Source organism: Amblyomma mixtum, chromosome 4 (assembly GCF_055824585.1).
Source record: "Amblyomma mixtum isolate Tamu chromosome 4, ASM5582458v1, whole genome shotgun sequence".
Lineage (NCBI taxonomy): Eukaryota > Metazoa > Arthropoda > Arachnida > Ixodida > Ixodidae > Amblyomma > Amblyomma mixtum.
Window position 1 is genome coordinate 123,821,003 of NC_143015.1, and position 20,872 is coordinate 123,841,874.

The 20,872-nt window shown below is 45.6% G+C and overlaps 1 protein-coding gene across 1 annotated transcript in view; it reads right to left on the bottom strand.

The window, feature by feature from the left end:
- Nucleotides 1-20,612, bottom strand: part of LOC149348134 (uncharacterized) — a 299,145-nt gene extending 278,533 nt beyond the window's left edge. Inside the window, exons 1-2 of the mRNA XM_089587943.1 lie at nucleotides 19,484-20,612; nucleotides 18,714-19,377 (exon numbers count right to left, since the gene is read on the bottom strand). Coding sequence (XP_089444069.1) covers nucleotides 18,714-19,212 — 499 coding nt within the window. The 5' untranslated portion in view covers nucleotides 19,213-19,377; nucleotides 19,484-20,612. The remainder of the gene's footprint in view (nucleotides 1-18,713; nucleotides 19,378-19,483) is intronic.
- Between the last annotated feature and the right edge of the window lie 260 nt (nucleotides 20,613-20,872).

Consider the following 20,872-nt stretch of genomic DNA (forward strand, 5'->3'; position numbering starts at 1 on the left):
CGAATTTTTCTTTAACTGCGAAGTTTCTGAGAAAGCTGTATAGCTTTCCTTTGTAGCCGTATGGCTGCCCTCGGGTGAATGTCAATGAGTAATTACACCCTTTTTACGAATCTACTCCACCTTAGGGGATTCCCCTAAACATTTGGTCAACGTTTATGTTTCGGCATTGTACTCCCCCTAAATCCAGGGTTTGACGGAGACCCTTCTGGTCGGGAAAATACATGGCGGGTAATAACAAGTGCCGACAAATCGTTAGACACAAATAAAAAGAGACGTTTCGGCTCCGCTACGGCAGCCTTGTTCACAGTTTGTGAACAAGGCTCCCGTAGCGGAGCCGAAGCGTCTCTTTTTGTCTGTGTCTAACGATTGGTCGGCACTTGTTATTACCCGCCATGTATTCCCCTTATATCGCTTCGCAAAAGCAAACTGCCAATATTGCGTTCACGTCTTTTGCAGTGTCGTTTAGTAACACTTATTGTACCCGGGCTTTGTATGCAGTGTTTTTAAGATAATTCAATTTCCTTATTCTGTTACTTTTATACAACCCATATCGCCACGTTTCAAGTTATATTTTCCTTTTTTTTTCATCACAACTGTGTTGCACTTGCACAAGTTATTTCCAGCGTATCTACTTTTATCTTTTCTATTTGTTGCTCTTGTTCAATATGCTCGACTATCTAAAGTTCCTATTACTTTTCAATCGTTATCCGGGATGATGATATTATGCCCTGGAATTCAGCAGTAGGTTAAAATAAATAAATAAATCGCGTCAATCTTCATCACACGGCTGTCATCGCACTGTTTTCTTTTTCAGTCATTTTGTGCCGCATATGTATTCAACGAGTGTAACAATCTTAATGATAAACATGTACATATTTACGATAGTCAACCTTTTCACGAAACTCAAATACATCATAACCATGAAAACTCATGGATGTTCCAAGATCGTTTATGTAACCATATTTTTTGTAAAAGTATCGGTAACGCTGTAAAAATGCTAACAACCTTCTCAGTGGTAAAATTTCTTGTTTGTTCGTTGTTGTTTTGCCAACGCCATTAAATGAGTGCATAAGCCTGGAGGTGAAAAATATTAAATTAGAGCAAAGAAAGAGGGAGACATCAGCAGTGACTATACAAAAAGCAAAGAAGGCACGGCTGAGAAAAGTGAGCACAAAATATAATAAGGTTGTTTTGCTCAGTAGCCCCATGCGAAGCACTACCTTAAAACCGAGTCCTTTATGTCTATTCACGGTTTTTCACTGCCCTTTCTTTGCGACTCCGTTCAGTGAGAACGTCTGCATTTTTTAGTCGTGACGATTTTGACCTCGATGGCTTGTTCAGCGCATTTTCCTAAACAGACAATTGAATATGAAAATCGTATCCATAGACCATCGCCAACGCCGGATGTACTTTACCAATGCCAACTGGTATAATATAATAGAAACTGACGCAGAAGTTTCTCACATTTACAAGAGATTCCTGCGCGAACTAACATTTGCATTCTATTTATTTTGCAAGAAGTTAGGGCCAGAGAGTGAAAGTTTTTTCCCAGCGTGTTTAAAACCGCGGTCTCGCTACTTTGCACATTAGAGGCAGTTGAGGACGGAAAGGTTGACGGGAAAGAATTTCATAAAAAAAACTTAAAAAGAAAAACTTGTAGGAAATGGAATTGTAGTCATGGAACTCAGGTGCTGACTTTTTATACCGTAATATATGAAATATGTCAAGAAGGATAATGCCTCACAGATAGGCAACAAAATATTCAGCGAATTACGCTGCTGCAAATGCCAAGGTAATGAACTCAATAGGGACTCTTATTTAATTGGTATTAGCCTAATTGTTCGCGTTTTACCTAAACTCACAGCATGCTTAATTGCCTAAATAGGTTCAATATGTTAACAAAATGTTTTCCATTGTTTTTCCCTTTAAACTTGAACCGATAGCTGTTGTCTAAAGGGTGAAGACGGCAGAGAGTTTTCAGGCGGCTTCGAACTGGCGCGGTGGCCTTGATTTCAGCAGCAACTCAGTCGAACAAAAAAAAAACGGATTCACGAGGAGGCAAACTTCACAGGCAATCATCGCATATTACTCCTAAACTTACATCTTTACCGTTAATGGCGCGTCGCATTTTGTAGAGTCCCTGCAATTCCGGCGCTACATGCATTTGCGGCCAACATCTTCCTCCTTTCAGTTTCCGAAAATGTCTCCGCGAAGTAGAGTTTTTCGAGGGCCCGTTTGGGGAATCCAAACCCCCCAACCTCGCTATGACGCTCTGAAAGGCAAGTTGCCAACATGACTAGCTTCAAAACAGCACAAGTCTAAATCATTCAACAGATATAGTTAACACATCTGAGTAATACCTGTTTATGTCCACTCATGCCTGCTTCCTGTTCGCAAAATACTTACATCCTCATCACACGCGAATAAGAGGAGCTGGCTGCTCGCTGAAAGAATTTCCATGTTTTATTAGAGAGCTGGTTCTATTTAACATATTTCAGCCTCCCATCCGCAGTTTTTTTTTTTTTTTTACCGAACGCGAAAGGAAAATACGAGACTTCATGCAACACCAGTGATTCAAAGCAGAGAGGTTGCAAAACTTAAATTTCATCGCACTGTGTGGCCACAACCTCTGTACCGTAACGGCCATCGTGGTGTGATGCTCTTGGTGACGTCATATATTCTGAATCACGGACACCATCGCCGCTGCCGCAGATTTGGTGCCTTTGTTTCTAAGCTCTCTTAAAACACAGCGGTAAAAAGAAAACGCCGTGGTGAAAAGATGAGTTAGTTCCCGCATAATCCTAAGCCTTGTCATCATAGATAAGCAAGCTGATGATGAGTTGGTTAAAATGGCGCAAAGGGCAGGCTTCGCCAAAGAGGGTGATGGCACAAGGTGTTCCAAAATAGGTCTCTGATTTACTTTCCAAGCACTTCACCCTAAAGAAGCCGAGCAACAGGCCAGGGGAAAGCTTGTAATATAGATAAGCGAGGAAATAGGATTAATCTTAAAGAAAACCCTCTCCAATTATTGTTCTCAGTAAAAAAAAAAAGTGATTATCTGTTTCTTTCTGGCTATGTTGAAGTTTGTGCGACAGCACAAGACGCGTTTATCGCAAGAAAAACGGATTCAAAAATCTTCTCGCCAGTAGCTTCAAACTCGCGGCGTGTTAACAGAAAAGGAGTTTGCCGCCACCTATTTGAAGTGAATGGCGCTGAAGCGTAGCTTCTGAGATCCGTGCCGGAAATTTAATGTGGACGCGCGATTTTTACTTGCGAAGTCGACTTGTGTTGGCGACCCCTGTATTTTGGTTTGCGGTCTGTTCCAGCTATGAAAGCACCGTGTTAGGTGAGAGGGTCACTTTGTGATTACACGACCGACAACTGTTAAGGGTAACGGAGTGGATTTTTATTTATTTATTTTTATTTATTTCATTTATAGATACTGCGATCTTGTACAGACCATAGCAGGGTGGGACAAAACAAAATACAAGCATATAAACACACTCAAATTCACAACATTTGCAGGCACTTTCAAACAGCAGTAAAGAATTACGATTAACAGTCTCGCTATTAAGTTTGTTCCAATCAGTAATTGTCCTCGGAAAAAAAGAATATTTAAAGCAGTTATTTCGCGCGTTCAAAGGGGTTATTGTTAGTGCATGCCTTTGTCTCGTGTTATAACCTGAGGAGTAAGAAAAATAATTAGAAGTATCAACTTTATAATGTCCTTTTATAAGCTGGAAAAAAAACTTTAATCGACAAACACGATTGCGCTCAACGACGGGGGGTAACCCACTTCGCTTCACGAGCTCACTTACAGATGCACGGCCATATGAGTTAGAAACAAATCTAACTACTTTATGCAGTATTCACTCTAATTTCTGAATGTTTGTTTATTTATTTATTTATTTCGTGTACCTTCAGGGCCAGAGGCATTATAGAGGGGAGTGGTTACAAAAATTTCAGAAAAAAAAATGTACAGTGCAGCAAACTAATTAGTAATACAAAAATGATTGCTCCTAGTTATACATTATTAGCTGTTGGGTTCTTGGTGTGCTGGTGAATAGTATATAATACACAAAATACAGCGCAGCAATACAGTGAAAAACAAACAAACAAAACGCTCGTACAAAAAACAAGAATATAGAATTAAAAAAAAAGATGATGCTCCTACCTATACAAAGTCTTCTAATGCTTTTTTGAAGCGTTGGTTGTCAGTAATGGTAGCGGTAGATGCGGAAGGTGATTCCACTCAGCAGCTGTGCGCGGAAGAAATGACTGAAACATGGCATTGGTTTTGCAAAATGGAATTCCGACTTTGTTATTGTGATCTAGCCTTGATGAAATGTACTGGAGAGGGGAGATCAGTTCGTGGCGAAGTGAAGGGTGATAAAATATCTTGTGAAAAAGTGAGAGTCTAAGGGCTTTACGGCGAGATGCTAAAGATGGCAGGCTGAGATTTAATTTCATTGCAGAGATGCTGGCAGTTCGGTTATAATTACATACAATAAAACGAGCAGAATTATTCTGGACCATTTCTAATGAGTGAATTAGGTTTTGTTGAAAGGGATCCCACACTGCTGCAGCATACTCTAGCTTTGAGCGGAAAGGGTCCCAAATGATTACGGCAAGCGTAGCAGGGGATTCCAAGAGATGGCAAGCGTAGCAGGGGGACGGCAGAAAGTTAGGTGGGCGGATGAGATTAAGAAGTTTACGGGAATACGGTGGCCGCAGCTGGCGAAGCACAGGGTTGATTGGAGAGGGAGGGGCCTTTGTCCTGCAGAGGGCGTAGTCAGGCTGATGATGATGATGACGCTATCGATGCAGGGTAACTTCTAATTGTCCTCTATGTCCCTTTAATATGAACTCGCGAGACGCGATGATAACAGCCAGTACGAAAGACTGGATGGACGGTGATATGGCGAAAGGTGGCATGTAATTAATTAAGCGAAGTAATTACTGAAGCTCATAAACAATGGCACGCAGACAAAAAGCGACTTGATAATGATTATTTATGAAGAAGAGGACCATTTTCCTAGCCGCATTGTCATTGCTCAGAGCGAGAGCCTGCGCAGCCTGACCAATTACGGACTGTGTTTCACCGCTGCTACCATTGGACTAAGCGCTGATATAAACCCCGCTGATCTAATGAACTTTCTATTTACATATTTAAAAGACATTGGACATCTCGATAAGCTTTAAATTCACTTGCACGTTACTTTCATGCATTCTTCATGCAGTGAACTTCGTCAGCCCATTTGTCGGACTATGCACTCCATCATTCCATAGGTTACATCAATACTCGCCATTGCATCCTTAGTACCCTTTTCACGGCCGCATTTTATCTTCGTTTTTTTTTACCTCTTCCATGCTGCTCTCCTTCTGTATTTATCTCCCAAATTCCCCTCCCTACGCAGAGTAGCATGCCAGCGATTTTTAAACGCCGGCTAAATTCGCTGTATTTCATTAAAGAGTCTCTCTCTCTCTCTCTCTCTCTAAACCCCTGTTACAATACATTTTATATATACATTTTATTTATGCATACAAACTACTACGAAATAGAACGCTGTGTAGTTATAAAATTAGAAAAGAAAATCGAGGGCTTTAATAAAATAATAAGGAGGAGCCCGTGTCCCAGTTTCTAGCGCGGAGTGTTCGACCGCGGTAATTAGCTAAAGCGAAAAGGCGTGTTATCTGATCAAGTGCCACGGCGCGCCCACGTATGCTAATGGGAACGATTGCACCGAACGGCGCTCTCTACGAAACACGGTCAGATACAAGGCGCAGAATCAATTTTGATTCGCACAGCGCGAAATGTTGAGCAATGCTGATGTGGGTCATTATCTGCCCAAACTCTCTCAGTCGTAACCATAGATGGCGCTCCGTGTTATTTTACCTGACGAAAAACTGAAGAAACGTTTTCTGAACTCGAATCGGTTAAACAGCGTGTCGAAAAAAAAGCTGAGGATATTTGAACCAATGACCTGAGGCAAAGGTTAACGGGATTTTTTTTATTTTCTCGTGCCGATTCTTGCGCAAAGGTGATCGTAGATGGCGCTGCGATCAGAGAACAGCGAGAAAAAAAATGAAAAGGCGTAAAAAAAAGGCAATCACGCATGCTACACCCTGTGAAGCGTGCACCGCCGCATAATTAGGTTTGCCGGGGCAGAGCCAACTTTCACGACCAAGACGGGGTGGGAGGATGGGGCCAAGAGCGGGGAGGAGGTAGAGAGCGTGGCAAAGTTCAGTTTCAGTGGGTGACACGTCCGTACCCTCAGCGGGACGGTCCCCGCAAGTTTGCAGTTCCGGAGCGCTCGCTAATTTGCCGAGGTTTTGTTGACTCCAGCATTTGGCCGATTCAACGTCGTGCGCTGTAAGAATCCTGCGTCAGAGCTCGAGCAACGTCGTTCCAATTGCTTTCTTTTGTGGGCAGTACTCACTCTCTCTCTTCTTTTTGCCGTCTTCCTTTTATTTATTTTCCAGTCTCTCTCTGGATCTCTCGCTTGCTACGATGAACTAACGAGTTTTTTGCTCAACTCACTAGGTTCCGTCCCTTCTTTGCATTTGTGATTGATTTTTTTTTTTACTTGAATGCCGTCTCTCCTGGTCCTCCATTTGATTCACTGCTCTTAGCTACTTTGTTGATAAATTTATTTGTTTTCTTTCTCACTGATTTTAGCTCCCGTTTACTTGCATTTTTGGTTTTGTATTGCCTGCTGTACATACACTACCATTTCGTTTCGTATCTGCACTACATACACTACCATTTCACTTCGTATCTGCACTATATTTTTCTTTACATTCCTTGTTATGCCCCCTTTTGTTAAATATGTGTTCCTCTTATTTGCTATTCCATCGAAAAAAAATTAAAATCGTTTCATGAGGAAAGGAAATGGAGCAGTAACTCTCGCATCTCGGTGGACACCTGAACCACGCCGTGAGGGAAGGGATAAAGGAAGGAGTGAAATAAGAAATAAAGAAATAGATCCCGTAGTGGAGGGCTCCGGAATAATTCCGACCACCTGTGATCTTTATTGTGCACTGACATTGCACAGCGCACGGGTGCTTTTTGCGTTTCGCCTCCATCGAAACGCGGCCGCCGCGGCTGGATTCGAAACCGGGAACTCCGGCTCAATAGCCGAGCGCTCTAACCATTGAGCCACCTCCGCGGGTACTTTTCTTTTTATCGCCTATCTTAGCTCTAAATCTGTTTGCTGAATGTTATCTTTTTTTTCTTGAATGCGTTATTTGTCATTCCTTTTTGGCTCATTCCCTTCGATGCATTCTCTCCTTGCTCAAGTTGAAATCTATTTCCTCTGGTTTTCATTCATTACCTTTTTTTTGCCTTTGTTCGTAGCTTGGGTATATCTGCTTTTTCACGTATGAACATTTTTGGTTTAATAAATTACAGAATTTGCATTGGTGCCTCGTTTCGTTCTTGCATTATTTTACTTTTTTATATTTCTTGCATCATTTCACTTCCTATATAAGTAAAACAGCGCTAGATGCGAGACGAAGGAAGAGCAACAGAGCACAAGGCACTACTAGCAACTCGATTTTTATTCCGCCAGAAGCGAAATATATATCCGGAAAGTAAAAAAAACAAAGATAAACAGTACAGACACTCAGATACATAAAGTGCAGTCATTGCAGGTGCATGCACAAGTCACATAGTTAGATAGCGAATTTCTTTGTCAAGTAGCTTAATGGATGGCTTGCTGACGCAGTTCTGTCCTCTCTGTTGAATGATTAGTGCCTCGAAGACTTCCCTTGCTCTTTTCGATCTATATTGCTTAACAACGCTCGTGCGGTCCAAGAAAGGTGTGCAGTTTTTTGACTGGCAGTTTTTGCAGTGTATGGCCAGATTGCGGCCAGTTCCTGTAGAATGTAATCTGGCGTGCTCGCTTAGTCTGGTGTTAAGACAGCGGCCTGTTTGCCCGACGTACGTTTTACCACACGAGAGCGGCACACCATAGACCACGCCACACTGACAGTCAGTGTAGCGTCCTTGATGGTTGATGCCACACGGGGAGTGCGATGGTTCGTCATTGTTGACGCGCTGGCACAAGGCACTGAGTTTGTTGGGTGCAGAAAAGACCACTCGAATGCCGACGCGTCCCGCACACTTTTTGACCCGATGGGACAGTTTGTGAATTTAAGGTATGACGGTCGTCTTAGACGTTAGATTATCAAGTCGCCTGTTCTCCTTCGCATTCTGCACTTCCCTCAGAAGGGACTCTGCCACAGTCATGACCACAGGGCTGGGAAAACCTGCGCCCAACAGTCTCTCGGCCTGGGATTGCGCACTTGGGAACATCTCATGAGGGCAAGACCTGACAATGGCGTTCTTAAGTGCCGCTTTAACTATCCCACGCTTTACGAGCCTGGAATGTGCAGAGGAGTATGGGAGCCATTTTTTCTTCGATCGTGGAGCATATTTCCAGCGCACGTGCTGCGCTGTGAAGCTGAGCTTCATGTCTAAGAAACACAGGATCCCATTTGTAGGAAGCTCTTTGGTCAACTTGATGTCTTTCAGGACTGACTTGAACACATCTGCAATGCTTGATGACCGACTTTCCGCGTCTCCTTCCTCATATTCAAAGAGGATCAGGAGGTCGTCAACGTAGCGGAAAGCTTTGACGACACCGCATGCTTGAAGATCTTTTTCAAGTTGTCTGTCGTGTCGTGCCAGTTGTCTGTCGTGTCTAGCGCTGTTTTACTTATATATGATGTACCAACTTGCCCAAGCCTCCGCCTTAACTTCCTTTATTTCTCTGTGTTCATTAGAGAATCTCTTATTTTTCTCCATGAGCATAAATCTAGCCAGCTCTTTGTACACATAATTTAGATGTTTATATTTCTGTCCGATTGCAGAGGTTATTTTGTTCCTTTAGTTTTAATTCTCTTTTCTGAGCTCCCTTGCTTTGCATCGTGTTCTTTCATTCTAGGCGTGGGGAAGGAGGGGGGGAGGGGTATTTTTATTGTATTTTTATTTTTCTGTATATATGTTATTCGTTCATTCAATGCTTCATTTCGTAGCGCCTTTCTGTTCTTGCTTTTTTCTATTCGCATTTCTTTTCCTTTCCTTCGAACAGACAAGCGTGCCCTTCTAACAGCGGATCCAGGACCCTATTTCCAAGCGGCTTTTCAGCTCTTTCCGTCGAGAGCAAGAAAAAAGTAACACAATAAAAAAAATTCATTCTTCGCTGTTCTTCTCCACGCGACGCTAGGATGAACCCTGTCCAGAGCCAACGCCCGTGAGTAATCCGGATTTGTGCTGGCGCAGCGTCGAGCCGGCGGTTCAAGGGTTCCGGGCGCACACTTGACACGGCGCCCGTGTCGGACGCTGCGAGGCGTAATTGTGCGCGAGCCGTGTTCCTTGCTGCTGCAAGACAAGCGCGAGTCATCTTTCATTAAGACAATGCAAGCGAGAGACACGCCGTCCATAATTCACTCGGACGCCTCCGAACGCGTGCTTTCCCCAGTTAACACGAAAGGAGTCGCGTTATAAAGTCGCGCTCCTCTCGAAGGGTGTTCCGATTAAAGTTTTACTGTGAACTGCGCAGCCGCCGAGTCGGGCGGAACTTTTAATCGAGACAGGCGAAGACACAGCCCATGACAGGGCTATTAAGGCTGGAGTTATTAACTACTCTACTGAATTGTTTTTGTCGGTTCTGAACGTAGAATAATCCCCATTTACAGATAGTAAACTCTGTTGTTCTTAACTGAACGTGGTTTACAGCGCAGGGTAAAGCATAAGAGAGCAGGCAGAGGTTTCACGAAAAAATAGTGCCAAGTGTTTACGCTCTGCCGTATAACGCGCTAAGTTCGGCGAAAGTGGTCGCCATGCGGCTGCCTGTCATTTGCTAATGTCTAAGGTCTACAGTAAGAGAGTAATACCCGTGCCACACGGACAGATTTAATGCCATTAAGTGCTTACTGCCTTAAGTTTTAATGGCATTCGTGCGGTGCTACACGCATAAATTTAATGGCATTAGCCTTACTGCCATTCGCGATCTACTGAGTTCGCCAAAGCTCAATCGCCCGTGCAATGTGTACTCTCGTTCCCATTCCACACGCAGAAAAGCATGCAGCTTTGTTAGTAACAACTTCCTAACCAGCAGGAAATGGTTAATTCTTAACTTTCAGTCAGATGACGCACCTATATCGCATTTTCGTTGCAAAGAGCGCCATTTTAACCAGCCTTATTGACAGGTACTCTCGACTTATGTGCTGACATGTGATTTTGTGGCTACTTTTTCGACTTGTAAAGCAGGAACAGCCGTATTTTCTGGAAAATCGTTTTCACATTACATTTGAACATTCCCGATATATTGTGCTCATTAGGAATGTTTATATTCAGATGAAACTTTTGACCACCTTGCAAGCGTTATCGTCACTTTCGATAATGGCATTAAATGTGGACCTGTAGCACCAACTCCGAAAATAATGGCATTAACAAACTTAAGGCCTTAAGCATTTACTGCCATTCCTTGTGCGCGTGTGGCACGGGTATTAGAGACCCTTCGGTCGAACCTATGTAAAAGGGATTAATTGTACGACGGGAGGAGGGGAAGGGGAGCGAGTAACCGACTTGAGTACAGTATGGCGTGATGCTTCTCCACGGATGGTGTCCCTATAGCAGGTTTGGCTGTAAACAACTGAATAAGATCACCTCCTTGATAAAGAAAGAGAAATCGAAAGCATTTAAAAAAAAATAAAAATGCAGCGAAAGAGGTGACGTCAATGTTAACAAAGAGTAAACGTTGTATGATGCTGAACAATGCGCAAAAAAGAAAAGGCAACGAGAAGAGAGCGAATCATTTTTATTCTGTTACATCATTAGGTATGTTTTTAACAAAGAAGAAAATAGGGAGAATTACAAATACGTAGTATCAATTTCATAAATTTCTTTTCTGGTCCAATATAAAACTTATGTCGGCCCTTTTATTGGTGCCATTCGCACTCAGAAGTTCAGCGACTGCACGCCGATAGTTCCCAAGTGGTAACGTTGCAGCCAATGAGGCCGACAGGAAACTGGTTAGTTGTGATCATTTCTTGTTGCCACAGCACCATTTTACATCGGGCCGACAGGCCACGGCATTATGCTGACGAAAAGATAAACGTAGTTTAGTGGTTTCTAATCGCCGATACAGCCGGGCACCGCGTACAAGTGTGCACTGATCACTCTTCACATAGGAACAATATTGGGCAATTACACGCAGGTTAATCCCCGATCACCTCTGGCAACGAAGTTCCAACGAGGAGGTGCAGTTTCGTAGAACCTGCGACAAGCATCTCCGCGCACCCTCTCTTAGTGGTTGCACAGTCGTCCATACACGTGTCTAGAGCGCTCGAAAGACGCGCTCTAATCTGTATTCATGAAAATCGCCGCTGCCTGGCTGGCTCGATGTAGACTTTAAAGAAATGGGGAGTTGAAAACGATCGATATAAATGCGCATGCACGATAAGGTCTTGTTTCGAGCCCACTCGCAAATGACGCAAGTGTCCTCCCCACTGCGTCGTTCCAGCGCTCTATACAGGTGTGTGGACGATTGTGCGAAGCCTTACTGCGTCACTTAAGCCTTCCTTCCCTTGGGTCTTCGACGTCACTTTTTTTTTTATATACGGACTTTTTTTTTCCCATCGCTGTCTGCTGCACTGCCTCTGACAGCATTTCCCAACTTGCAACGAGACTTCCAAGACTGAGAGGGGCTTTCGCAACCACGTAATCCCGTTAGGTATTTCTGCATTTCGTTTTTTTTTCCTTGTTCTTTCTTTCGGTTGCCCCAAAAGGTCGCTCGAAGTGAACCACACGTCACTGTGCCTCTTATAGCAGCCTCGCAGTTCACAGCTAGTCTCAAGATCCCCCCCCCCTTTCCTCTCGGCCGGACTGCAGCGCAGCCGTGCCATGCAAGTAACAACTAAGTATTTTTTTTTTCATAAGCCGTTACTAGGCGGTAGTTAGACGGCGCTGTACAAGAGGCAACGACAGGTAAGCACCATCGCCGTTCGTTTAATCAGCTCGACAGAGGAGGGGGGTGGGGGGGGGGGGTTCCTCTATAGTACACTGTGTAGGTTCGTGGCCAGTAGTTACAGCGTGTAATAGCTTGACAAAGCCGAAGAAATACAAAGAAACAGTAATGAAGCTCGGCGCATGTACGTCGCTACCGCGCATTGTGCGTCGCCGTAGTCTTCGTCGTTGATCGCGTCAGGCTCTGAGCTGCGCGCTCAGACAACCGCTTGTTAATCAACTTCCAGGGTGAACAAGGGCTACTTGCGAAGCAGCACACGCAGCGTAATACCTTCTCGAAGGAGGTCGTTTTACAAAAGACCCGGTATCGGTAGGAGGAATGCGGAGAAGGGAGGTGTTTCGAAACCTTCCTTGGCAGACGCCGCCGTGGCCTTAACAAAACTGTAGCAATAGACAGAGAGATAAAGGAATGTACGGGAAAGGGAGAGGCATCTTGGAGAGATGACTCTCATCCCCCCCCCCCCCCCCCCTCCCCGGCTCCGCTCTCAGTGCTTTATTCTATACGCTGCTGTCGGCTTTTGTTGAAGACGATGGAAGATGAGAGAGTCTTTCTTCACCGCGGAGCTGCTTTCGGCCCGTGCACGGGGAGACATTAATCTTGAGTTAAAAGATAAACGGGGATAACTTTAAACGAGGTTGGCGCTCGCGCACCAAGAAACTATAGCTGCTGCCTTCGCGGCAACATGCGGCGGCTCTTCGAAGGCAGACAACGTTTCAACACTTTTCTCTCGATCAATGCGGGGGAAGTCAATAAAGTCAGCTTTTTTCTTGCCCGGGTGGCCTTAGTACAGGTGGGAGGGGCTTAACTGCGTTTAGAAGATAAAAGTATGCAACGTAGAGGGGACCGGGTATATGCATAACGGCGTCGCGGCTTTATCTTTAACGAGGCTGCGGCAGCCTTTTCGACGAAGATGAAAGAATCCTGCACTCCCGTAATGCTGCTCCAACGCATACCTCGCCAAAGTAACTTAGGCACTTGGGCTAGCATAAAACGGTGCAGCTCTTCAAGACAGAGCTGGCGCCGCAGCTAATCAGAGACAGGCGTGGTACACTACGGTACGCTGCAGTATGGTACCGCATGTTATGGTATGGTAAAGTACGGTACGGTTCACTACGGTGAGCTACAGTTTGGTACCACATGGTATGGCATGGTATGGTATGGTATGGTAAAGTACGGTATGGTACACTACGGTGCGCTACAGTTTGGTACCGCATGGTATGGCATGGTATGGTATGGTATGGTGAAATACGGTACGGTACGCTACGGTGCGCTACAGTTTGGTACCGCGTGGTATGGTATGGTATGGTATGGTAAAGTACGATACGGTACACTACGGTGCGCTACAATTTGGTACCGCATGGTATGGTATGGTATTGTATGGTATGGTATTGTATGGTATGGTATGGTATGGTATGGTATGGTATGGTAAAGTACGGTATGGTACACTACGGTGCGCTACAGTTTGGTACCGCATGGTATGGCATGGTATGGTATGGTGAAGTACGGTACGGTACGCTACGGTGCGCTACAGTTTGGTACCGCGTGGTATGGTATGGTATGGTATGGTATGGTAAAGTATGGTACGGTACACTACGGTGCGCTACAGTTTGGTACCGCATGGTATAACATGGTATGGTATGGTATGGTATGGTATGGTATGGTATGGTATGGTATGGTATGGTATGGTATGGTATGGTATGGTATGGTATGGTATGGTATGGTATGTGCGGCACTTGAATGTATAGGGCCTCTGAGGGTCGCCATAGTGGAAGGGCTCTGAATCAATTTCGACCGGCTAAGGTTCTTTAACGTGCAGTCACATCGCACACAAAAGCGTCTTTTGCACTTCATCTTCAATGAAACGTCGCCTCACCGCCTGGATTCGATCCCGCTGCCTTGTGCTTACCAGCCGAGACGTCAAAGCCACCTCCAGCTCGCCACGCAATCGGAGACAGCATTCGCTTAGCCGTTCGCATTGAATGACTTTAAGCTCCGGCTCCTACCACTCTGCACGGTTTTTCCCAGACAGGGAGTACATAAATTTGCGTGGCGCGCGAAGCAGATCGGAGAGCAGGGTGGTGTGAAATAGCGAGAGAGGGTGTAGCCTCCGGTATACGTCTTGTGTGCCGAGGAATGAAAGGACGAGAGGCTGCTCAACAAAAGCACCTGCTCGTTAGGTGCGTGCCTTGCATTGTCCTTGATGTCCTTGGAATCTCCTGTACCGCCTCCCCTGACAGCTTCGAACACTGTAATATCCACCGCATTGTGAGCGCTGATGCGTCGATCGTTTTCCTAGTGTGCTTTGCTTTGCATTTATCCTGTGGCTCGGCAGCGCCTCTCGCGTCAGTACCGAACAAGCCTGGCTTCTTTTCAGCGTCCCTTTGTCGCCGCAGACGGCTTTTGTGTATGGGTTGTCTGCGACAATATGTGTTGTGGTGCTTTAGAAACGCTGTTATAAGAGCGCTACACTGTGTGTTTCAAAGTTTTTGTTTCCTATCTCGCGTGTTTGATCGTTCACCGCGCTCGCTATGTTGTTTTATTTTGAAGGAAAAAATAGGACGAAGATGCTCCGGAGTTCCGCCCAAGCTCCTCTGCATACCAGATTTCGGAAACGTCATCAATCACTGCCTCTGTAGAGCCCTGTACGCTCTGCCGAGACAGAGGGAAGACTTGAATTGATAAACCCGCTCCCGAAACAGCACACGCCGTGGAGTTCACACGAGCAGCAGGCTGTAAATGGTGCGATGTTTGCATAGATGCGAAGAGTGTGATTGCAGTGTAAAGTGAAAATGGCTTTGTTTCTTCTCTTACAATTTTTCATCACCCTCTCAATTTCGTGTTGGGACATTACGTAACCGAAATTCTCAGTTTTCTCTAAGCGCTTCAGGATCACTTGCAGGCCAGTGGAAGAGACAGTGTTGCTTTCGTTTTAGGCTCACTCTTCGTCGGACGAAAATAGCTGAGTGGTCTCGTGACCGGCAATGACGCCAGAGGGCGCTGTAGAAGAGGTTGGAGGGTTTCTAAAGCAACGCCCTTGTAGTTGCGGAGCTCTGAAAATGGGGACACTGTTTCGTGTCAATCCCGGGGTTGTTTTCAGCCCTTGCCTCGCTAAAGAAGACTTCATTATACCTGGCCGGATTCGGTCAGCCGATAGTAGTCTCTCTACTTTTGATGAAGAGTGAAAATCTAGCTTCTTAAAATAACTAAGGAACCCTTGTTCGGCTGATGCTTGTTACTTCTGTGCTTAAACCCGCCAATGAACTCTGGCCCTGAGGTAGAGCAACCGCCTCGGTTTCTGTAGACAGTGGGTTAGACTCCCGCCACAGCAGCTTCACACCGGTTTCCTCAAAAGGGCGCAAGCTTATCTCCCGGCCTGGTACTCTGCTTTCCAGGATGTAGGGCTTAGAGAAAGAGCCCGCACTTTCAAATCCCGCCAACGTGAGCTTGAAAAGGCGCTTGTATGAAAATAAAGGGCCACAATCAGGATTTACCGCACAAAGCCAACTAGGTACCTAAGATATTGGTATTAAGCCCTTTTCCCAAGCGTTTCACCCCAGGAGAGCGGTCACAGCCGGGTTAAAGCGGTGGGCAATCGGCGACACTGGCGATCGAACCCAGCATCTCCCGCATGTGAGGCGGATACTCAAACCAACACCGCTGTCATGAGTCCTTGCAGGTGTGCTTCACCTAACTAGTACTCTTTATGCAGTGAAGACCCCTTTCTGTTTCACAGCGTTTTTATTACCACGGTTTATTACACACGTTATGAGAGCGCGTGTGTTCTGCTCATTCTTTGTTTCTTTCCTTCATTTTTTCCACACAGATGTCGCGGTGCAAAAGTTCTATGTAGAGCAAGTTGGCAAAAACTTAGCAGCCGTAAGGTGTGTGCCGAGTGTAATGCGTTCGCTATTCCGAGTGCCCGTCATATACATCTTGGTTTTGGCCACCATTTCTGCTAGAGTATCTTTCCAAAACGAAAAAGGACGCAGGAATTTGTTTTTCTGAAAAAAGTTAAACTAGCAGCCAAATCTTCACTTGCCGAGCACTCAAAACGACCGGCCATGCGTGATTTGATAAAAAAAATGAGTTCAAATATCCTAAATCGCAGCTTCGCCATATATCATAATATCGCATGTCATGCGAGATCATAGGCTCCGACTGCGGGGGAGGGGGGGGGGGTTAAGGGTTCGAGCCCCCCCCCCTTCCGAAAATGGAGTCGGGGAGCAGCATAACTTATCCATGGGCACAAAGAGTTCGCCCGCAAAATAAATCTCAGTAACATCGCGGACGACTTTATTCAGAGGTCTACTGTGCGAAGAAGGACAGTGAAGTTCGAAACACGCCAACTTTCTTCAAGCTGCCACTGTCCACGAGCTTAAATTAATCCCTTGCATAAAATCGGCCTGAATTCCCTGTGTTGCCGTTTCGCCATTACAACTTCTGCTCTTTGACTCCTGCTTGTGTCTTCGTTTATATTTTTGAAATATGCATGAACAGATCATATTCCTTCTTTAAATTTTGAATTGCTAGCTTGTTGTGAGAATGTTTGTATGGACCGTTGTTTCTTAGACATGAAGAGTTTAAAATATGTCTATACCGAAATTGTAACGTTCTCGTCCAACGTTGTGTCCTTGCAAAGTGCCTTTTGTGCGCCCTGAATAAACCGGCGTTTTTAGAAGACAGGATGTACGTGTCACTCGTCGGGCGAGACCATGGCTCGCGGACCCGTTCTTTAGAAGGCGAGGCCTTTAGTATATAGCCTCTCCGCCTGTCTACATATTGCACTAACATCATCTGAAGAAACCATGTCATACGTAACACATATGTCCGGCCTGGGCGATCACGATATCGTTCATTTCAGTTTCGATTTATCAAAACGCTCCAAGACCATTAGCGACTATAACAAAACTCATTCTGTAGCCCTTAATAACTGGGCTCCTTTTTAGATATTTTCTTACCAGGTTATCTCGAGCGCTTAGTAGAAACAACCCGGTGCATGCACCGAAATAAAGTGCCTTAACTGATTCATCGTCTTATCCCTCTTCGGAGTGTGCATTCTGATATCCATGCTCCATGGTATAACAGATATTTAAAACGATTTCCTAGCAAAAGGAAATACTTTTTCGAACTGCTAAGTATTCATTAAAACCTGCCCATTGGACGGCATACAAGACAGGTGCTTCAGCATATTAACGAGCACTGAAGTCTACTAAATCCACCTTCTTTAAAGTAACCCTCCTGAACATGGTGAAGAGTAATCCAAAGCGCTTCTGTAACATAATAAAACCAGGAAGCACCAATAAAGTGCCGTTATTGCGCCCCCGGCGGACCTGCTCCCGACCACCTCTGTGCTACTGTACTAAGTGATACTTTGGTTAAGTTGTTTCCCTCTTCATCCATTGTTATCCAACGCCCCGATCCCCAACTGTGCGATCATTTCGCGATGGATCCCACCATGTTCAACTTGCAAAGCATCATACCTATTATCGTTTTGAAACTAACATCTTCTAACGGAATTGATGGCATAAATGGAACATTTATACGCACTGCTAAAGAGCATAGTTATATCATCATGAAATGCATATTCTCACAATCGTATCGTCATGGTGTACTACTGAAGACTTGAAGACCGCTATGGTCATACCACTACATAAAGTCGGGGATAAACGTAATCCATCTAACCATATCTTTGAGATCAATAGCATGCAAAATAATGGTACATGTATTTACACATCTTGTTAATTTTCGAATAACAGTACCTTTTGCTGAGCTAGTTGGTGTGACGTTATGTTCAGGAAAGTAAAAAAGGCGCTGTCCTGTCCGTCTTTCTGTGTGGTGTGTGCAAAATTTAGCGCTATTTTTACTTTCCTTAACATAATGTTAATTTTCTGGAGGATAACAATTTCTTCTCTCTAGCAGAGCATGACTTCCGAAAGTTTTTCTCTTGTGACATGCAACCACTTTCCTTCACTTGCGACTTGCACTTCTATTTGGTCTCCGCTTTTTCATCTGACTGAATATTTGTTCACTTCGCTAAAGCATTTGATAAAGTTAATAACTGACTGCCATTATATAAACTAAGTGCGCTGAACATTGACCCTGCAGTTCTTAACTAGATCTGTGGATTTCCTTCTTCTCGTGTTGAATTTGTCAGCATTAATGACGCCGATTCCTCAACTGTGCCACTTGGTTTTGGGGTTCCCAAGGATCAGTACTTAGCCCCTTACCTTTTTTTTTTATCTGTATCCTGGAAGTAACATTAATAAATGTCTCTCGCCAAGGAGCATGCCCAGAGGAGGAGGGGAGGGCGAATGAAAAAGAGAGAGGGTGCTAACTCCCCCCCCTCCCGGCAGATTGAAAACTCGGCGCCTATGTGTGAGATGGAGTCTTTTTGCTTTGTGGGGAGGCTTTGTCGCTAAGATCTTCTTATACAGTCCGTTGGACAGTGCGATATGCAGTGGAATCTCGTTAATTCGAACTCTCTTAATCCGTAATGATGTTTTAGTGTCGTCAATATCAAATGCATTGAAAACACTACATTTAATTCGGACTCCGCATAGTTCCAATAATTTTCCGGTCCCATCCGAGTTCGCATTAACGGCTAGACTTTATTTTGTCTGCTTCAATAGCTTCTGAAAAACTTCTGGAAGGGAAAACCGAATGAACAGGATGACTTACCGCGTGCTGCTTGTGTCTCGGGTCTTCGACGACCTGCTCCTGGCGCCGCGACCTTTTGAGCCTCTGCGGTGGAACTTGGCGTTGTAGTCGCTGGTGGCGCAGCGTTGAAGCACTGTTCGTGTTCCTTAGCGCAGCTTTTGTCGTCTCCTCCGGCGGCAACCACTGGTGACGTAGGCAGGACAGCGGCAGCAGGAGCAGCAGTTGTCGGTGACGTCACGGTCATTCCTTTCTGCAGGTCCTGCGGCACCTTGCTCAGGGAGACCACGGTGACGTTGACCCTCGGACAACGACCTTGTTTTTCCAGTTCGCGGTAAACCCGCAGGTAGGAGTCGTTCAGGGCGAACCAGGAGCCGTCTTTCTCGACCACCTGTATCTTGGGGACACGCTCTCTGTTTTCCTCGAGCCGCTGTCCCAGCTCGTCGACGACGTCCGGGGAGACGATGCAGGAACCGGCCGAGTCATCGTGCAGGAAGTGGATTTCGGATGGTGCGAGAAGCATCTCGGAGGACTTGGAGGACTGGGATGGGCTACGGCAACAGTCACTGGTCTCGGAGAACTTGGAAGTCTGCTCTTGCTGCCGCTGCTGTTGTTGCTGCTGGAAGCAAGTCGAAGCCACGGACGACGTGGATAGCAGGAGCGGCGCTAGGCACCTTTCGAAGGCCGACTTGAGCGGGAGGGAAGACGTTTTTTCACCCTTTTCTCGTTGCAGAGCTATAGACTACAAACTATAGCTCTATACAACGTAGACGACTAGTTGCTAGAGTCAATACCTTGGAGCAGACGACAATGAGGGCGATATCAGGAGTGGTGGCAGGCGGACTCCTGGAAGCAACTAGACTTGACCGAAGATGGTTGCTTTCTCGGGCTGTAGTTCGGAACAATCGCGGCGACCACCGGCTTACGAGCGGGTAAAGCCTTCGGAGATTACAAAAAACTTCAAAACCGTTTTTCGAAGCAACTGAGTTCACATCTGAAGAGTTCCGGCAGCGGCAACTTGAGTAGAACGAACCGTCTGTCACCTTCCACAACTGAACAGTTTTTGAAGGCAGACTTCAAAGAAAGAGAGCACGTTCCCGCTTTCTCCTTTTTAACTATTTCAAGGTAAACTCTATAAACTGACACGTCCGCACCGACACCACGGCGTTTGCAAACGAGCGAGCGAACGAACTTTCGATCCGCCAAACTCCGCTTTCTTTCGGAGAAATTATTCCCACCGATGCGACAGCATCAAGATATTGATTCGAGGCGGCTTTACAAGCGTCGCTTTAGGTGATTTTACTTTTCCTGTTCACTCAATATCCGTTCGTCCTATTAGCCGATTCGCATGCTGCAACAGCGTAATCTGAATGTCCCAGGTGTGTCTTAGTTCCTCACGAAGTGGTCACTCATCTCGGAATGGAAAGTTAAAATTCAGCGATTAAAATTCAGCAGTCGACTTCGAGATAAGAATTAAGATACTGGCGTCGTGAACGAGATGTGAAAGTAGGCGATGCGCCTACTCCAACCTATCCGCTGAACCGTTCCGAATTGAAGCGGTCGAATGTTTACGCAGCCCGCATTTGGGCAAAAAAAGCTCGAGGAGCAAGCATAAAATCGCCGCCTCCAGCGCCCACCTGAAGTAAACGATGCCAGGCGGATGCGTTGTCAGAGAGATCGACCACCGATCCGCTTGCAATTAGGTCGTCGCGCCGCTCACGGCAAGCTCCGCCTCCAGTCAGGCGGTGAAGCCCGAAGAATGCGCATTCACGTCGGCCGAAACGCCGAGGCAGCTATAATCGGATACAAAACCGCGCGGTGCAGTAGTAGTGGTAGTGGTACGTGCACTCAAAGCAGCGCTGTAGCGTCGAACACAACAAAACAACAAACTGTACAAGCACTAACGACACCCCTTAGCCAACGACGCCGCGGTGATGGGATCTCCTCCTCCGCATCACATCCCCAACATCCGCACTTTGTGTATGCAAGCAGCCGATGCGCATTCTGTCAGGTGCGAGCGATAAATGTAAACCACGAACGGCTTTAAGGGCTTGCCGGTTCTCCTTTTTTATTTGATGCGTACTTTAAGAAGTCACAGCAGTGTTAAAGCTTGCTGTCTCTGCCTACATCGCGTAAAAATTGAAGAAATTACCAGTATAGTTCCTCCTTTTGTCAGGGACAAC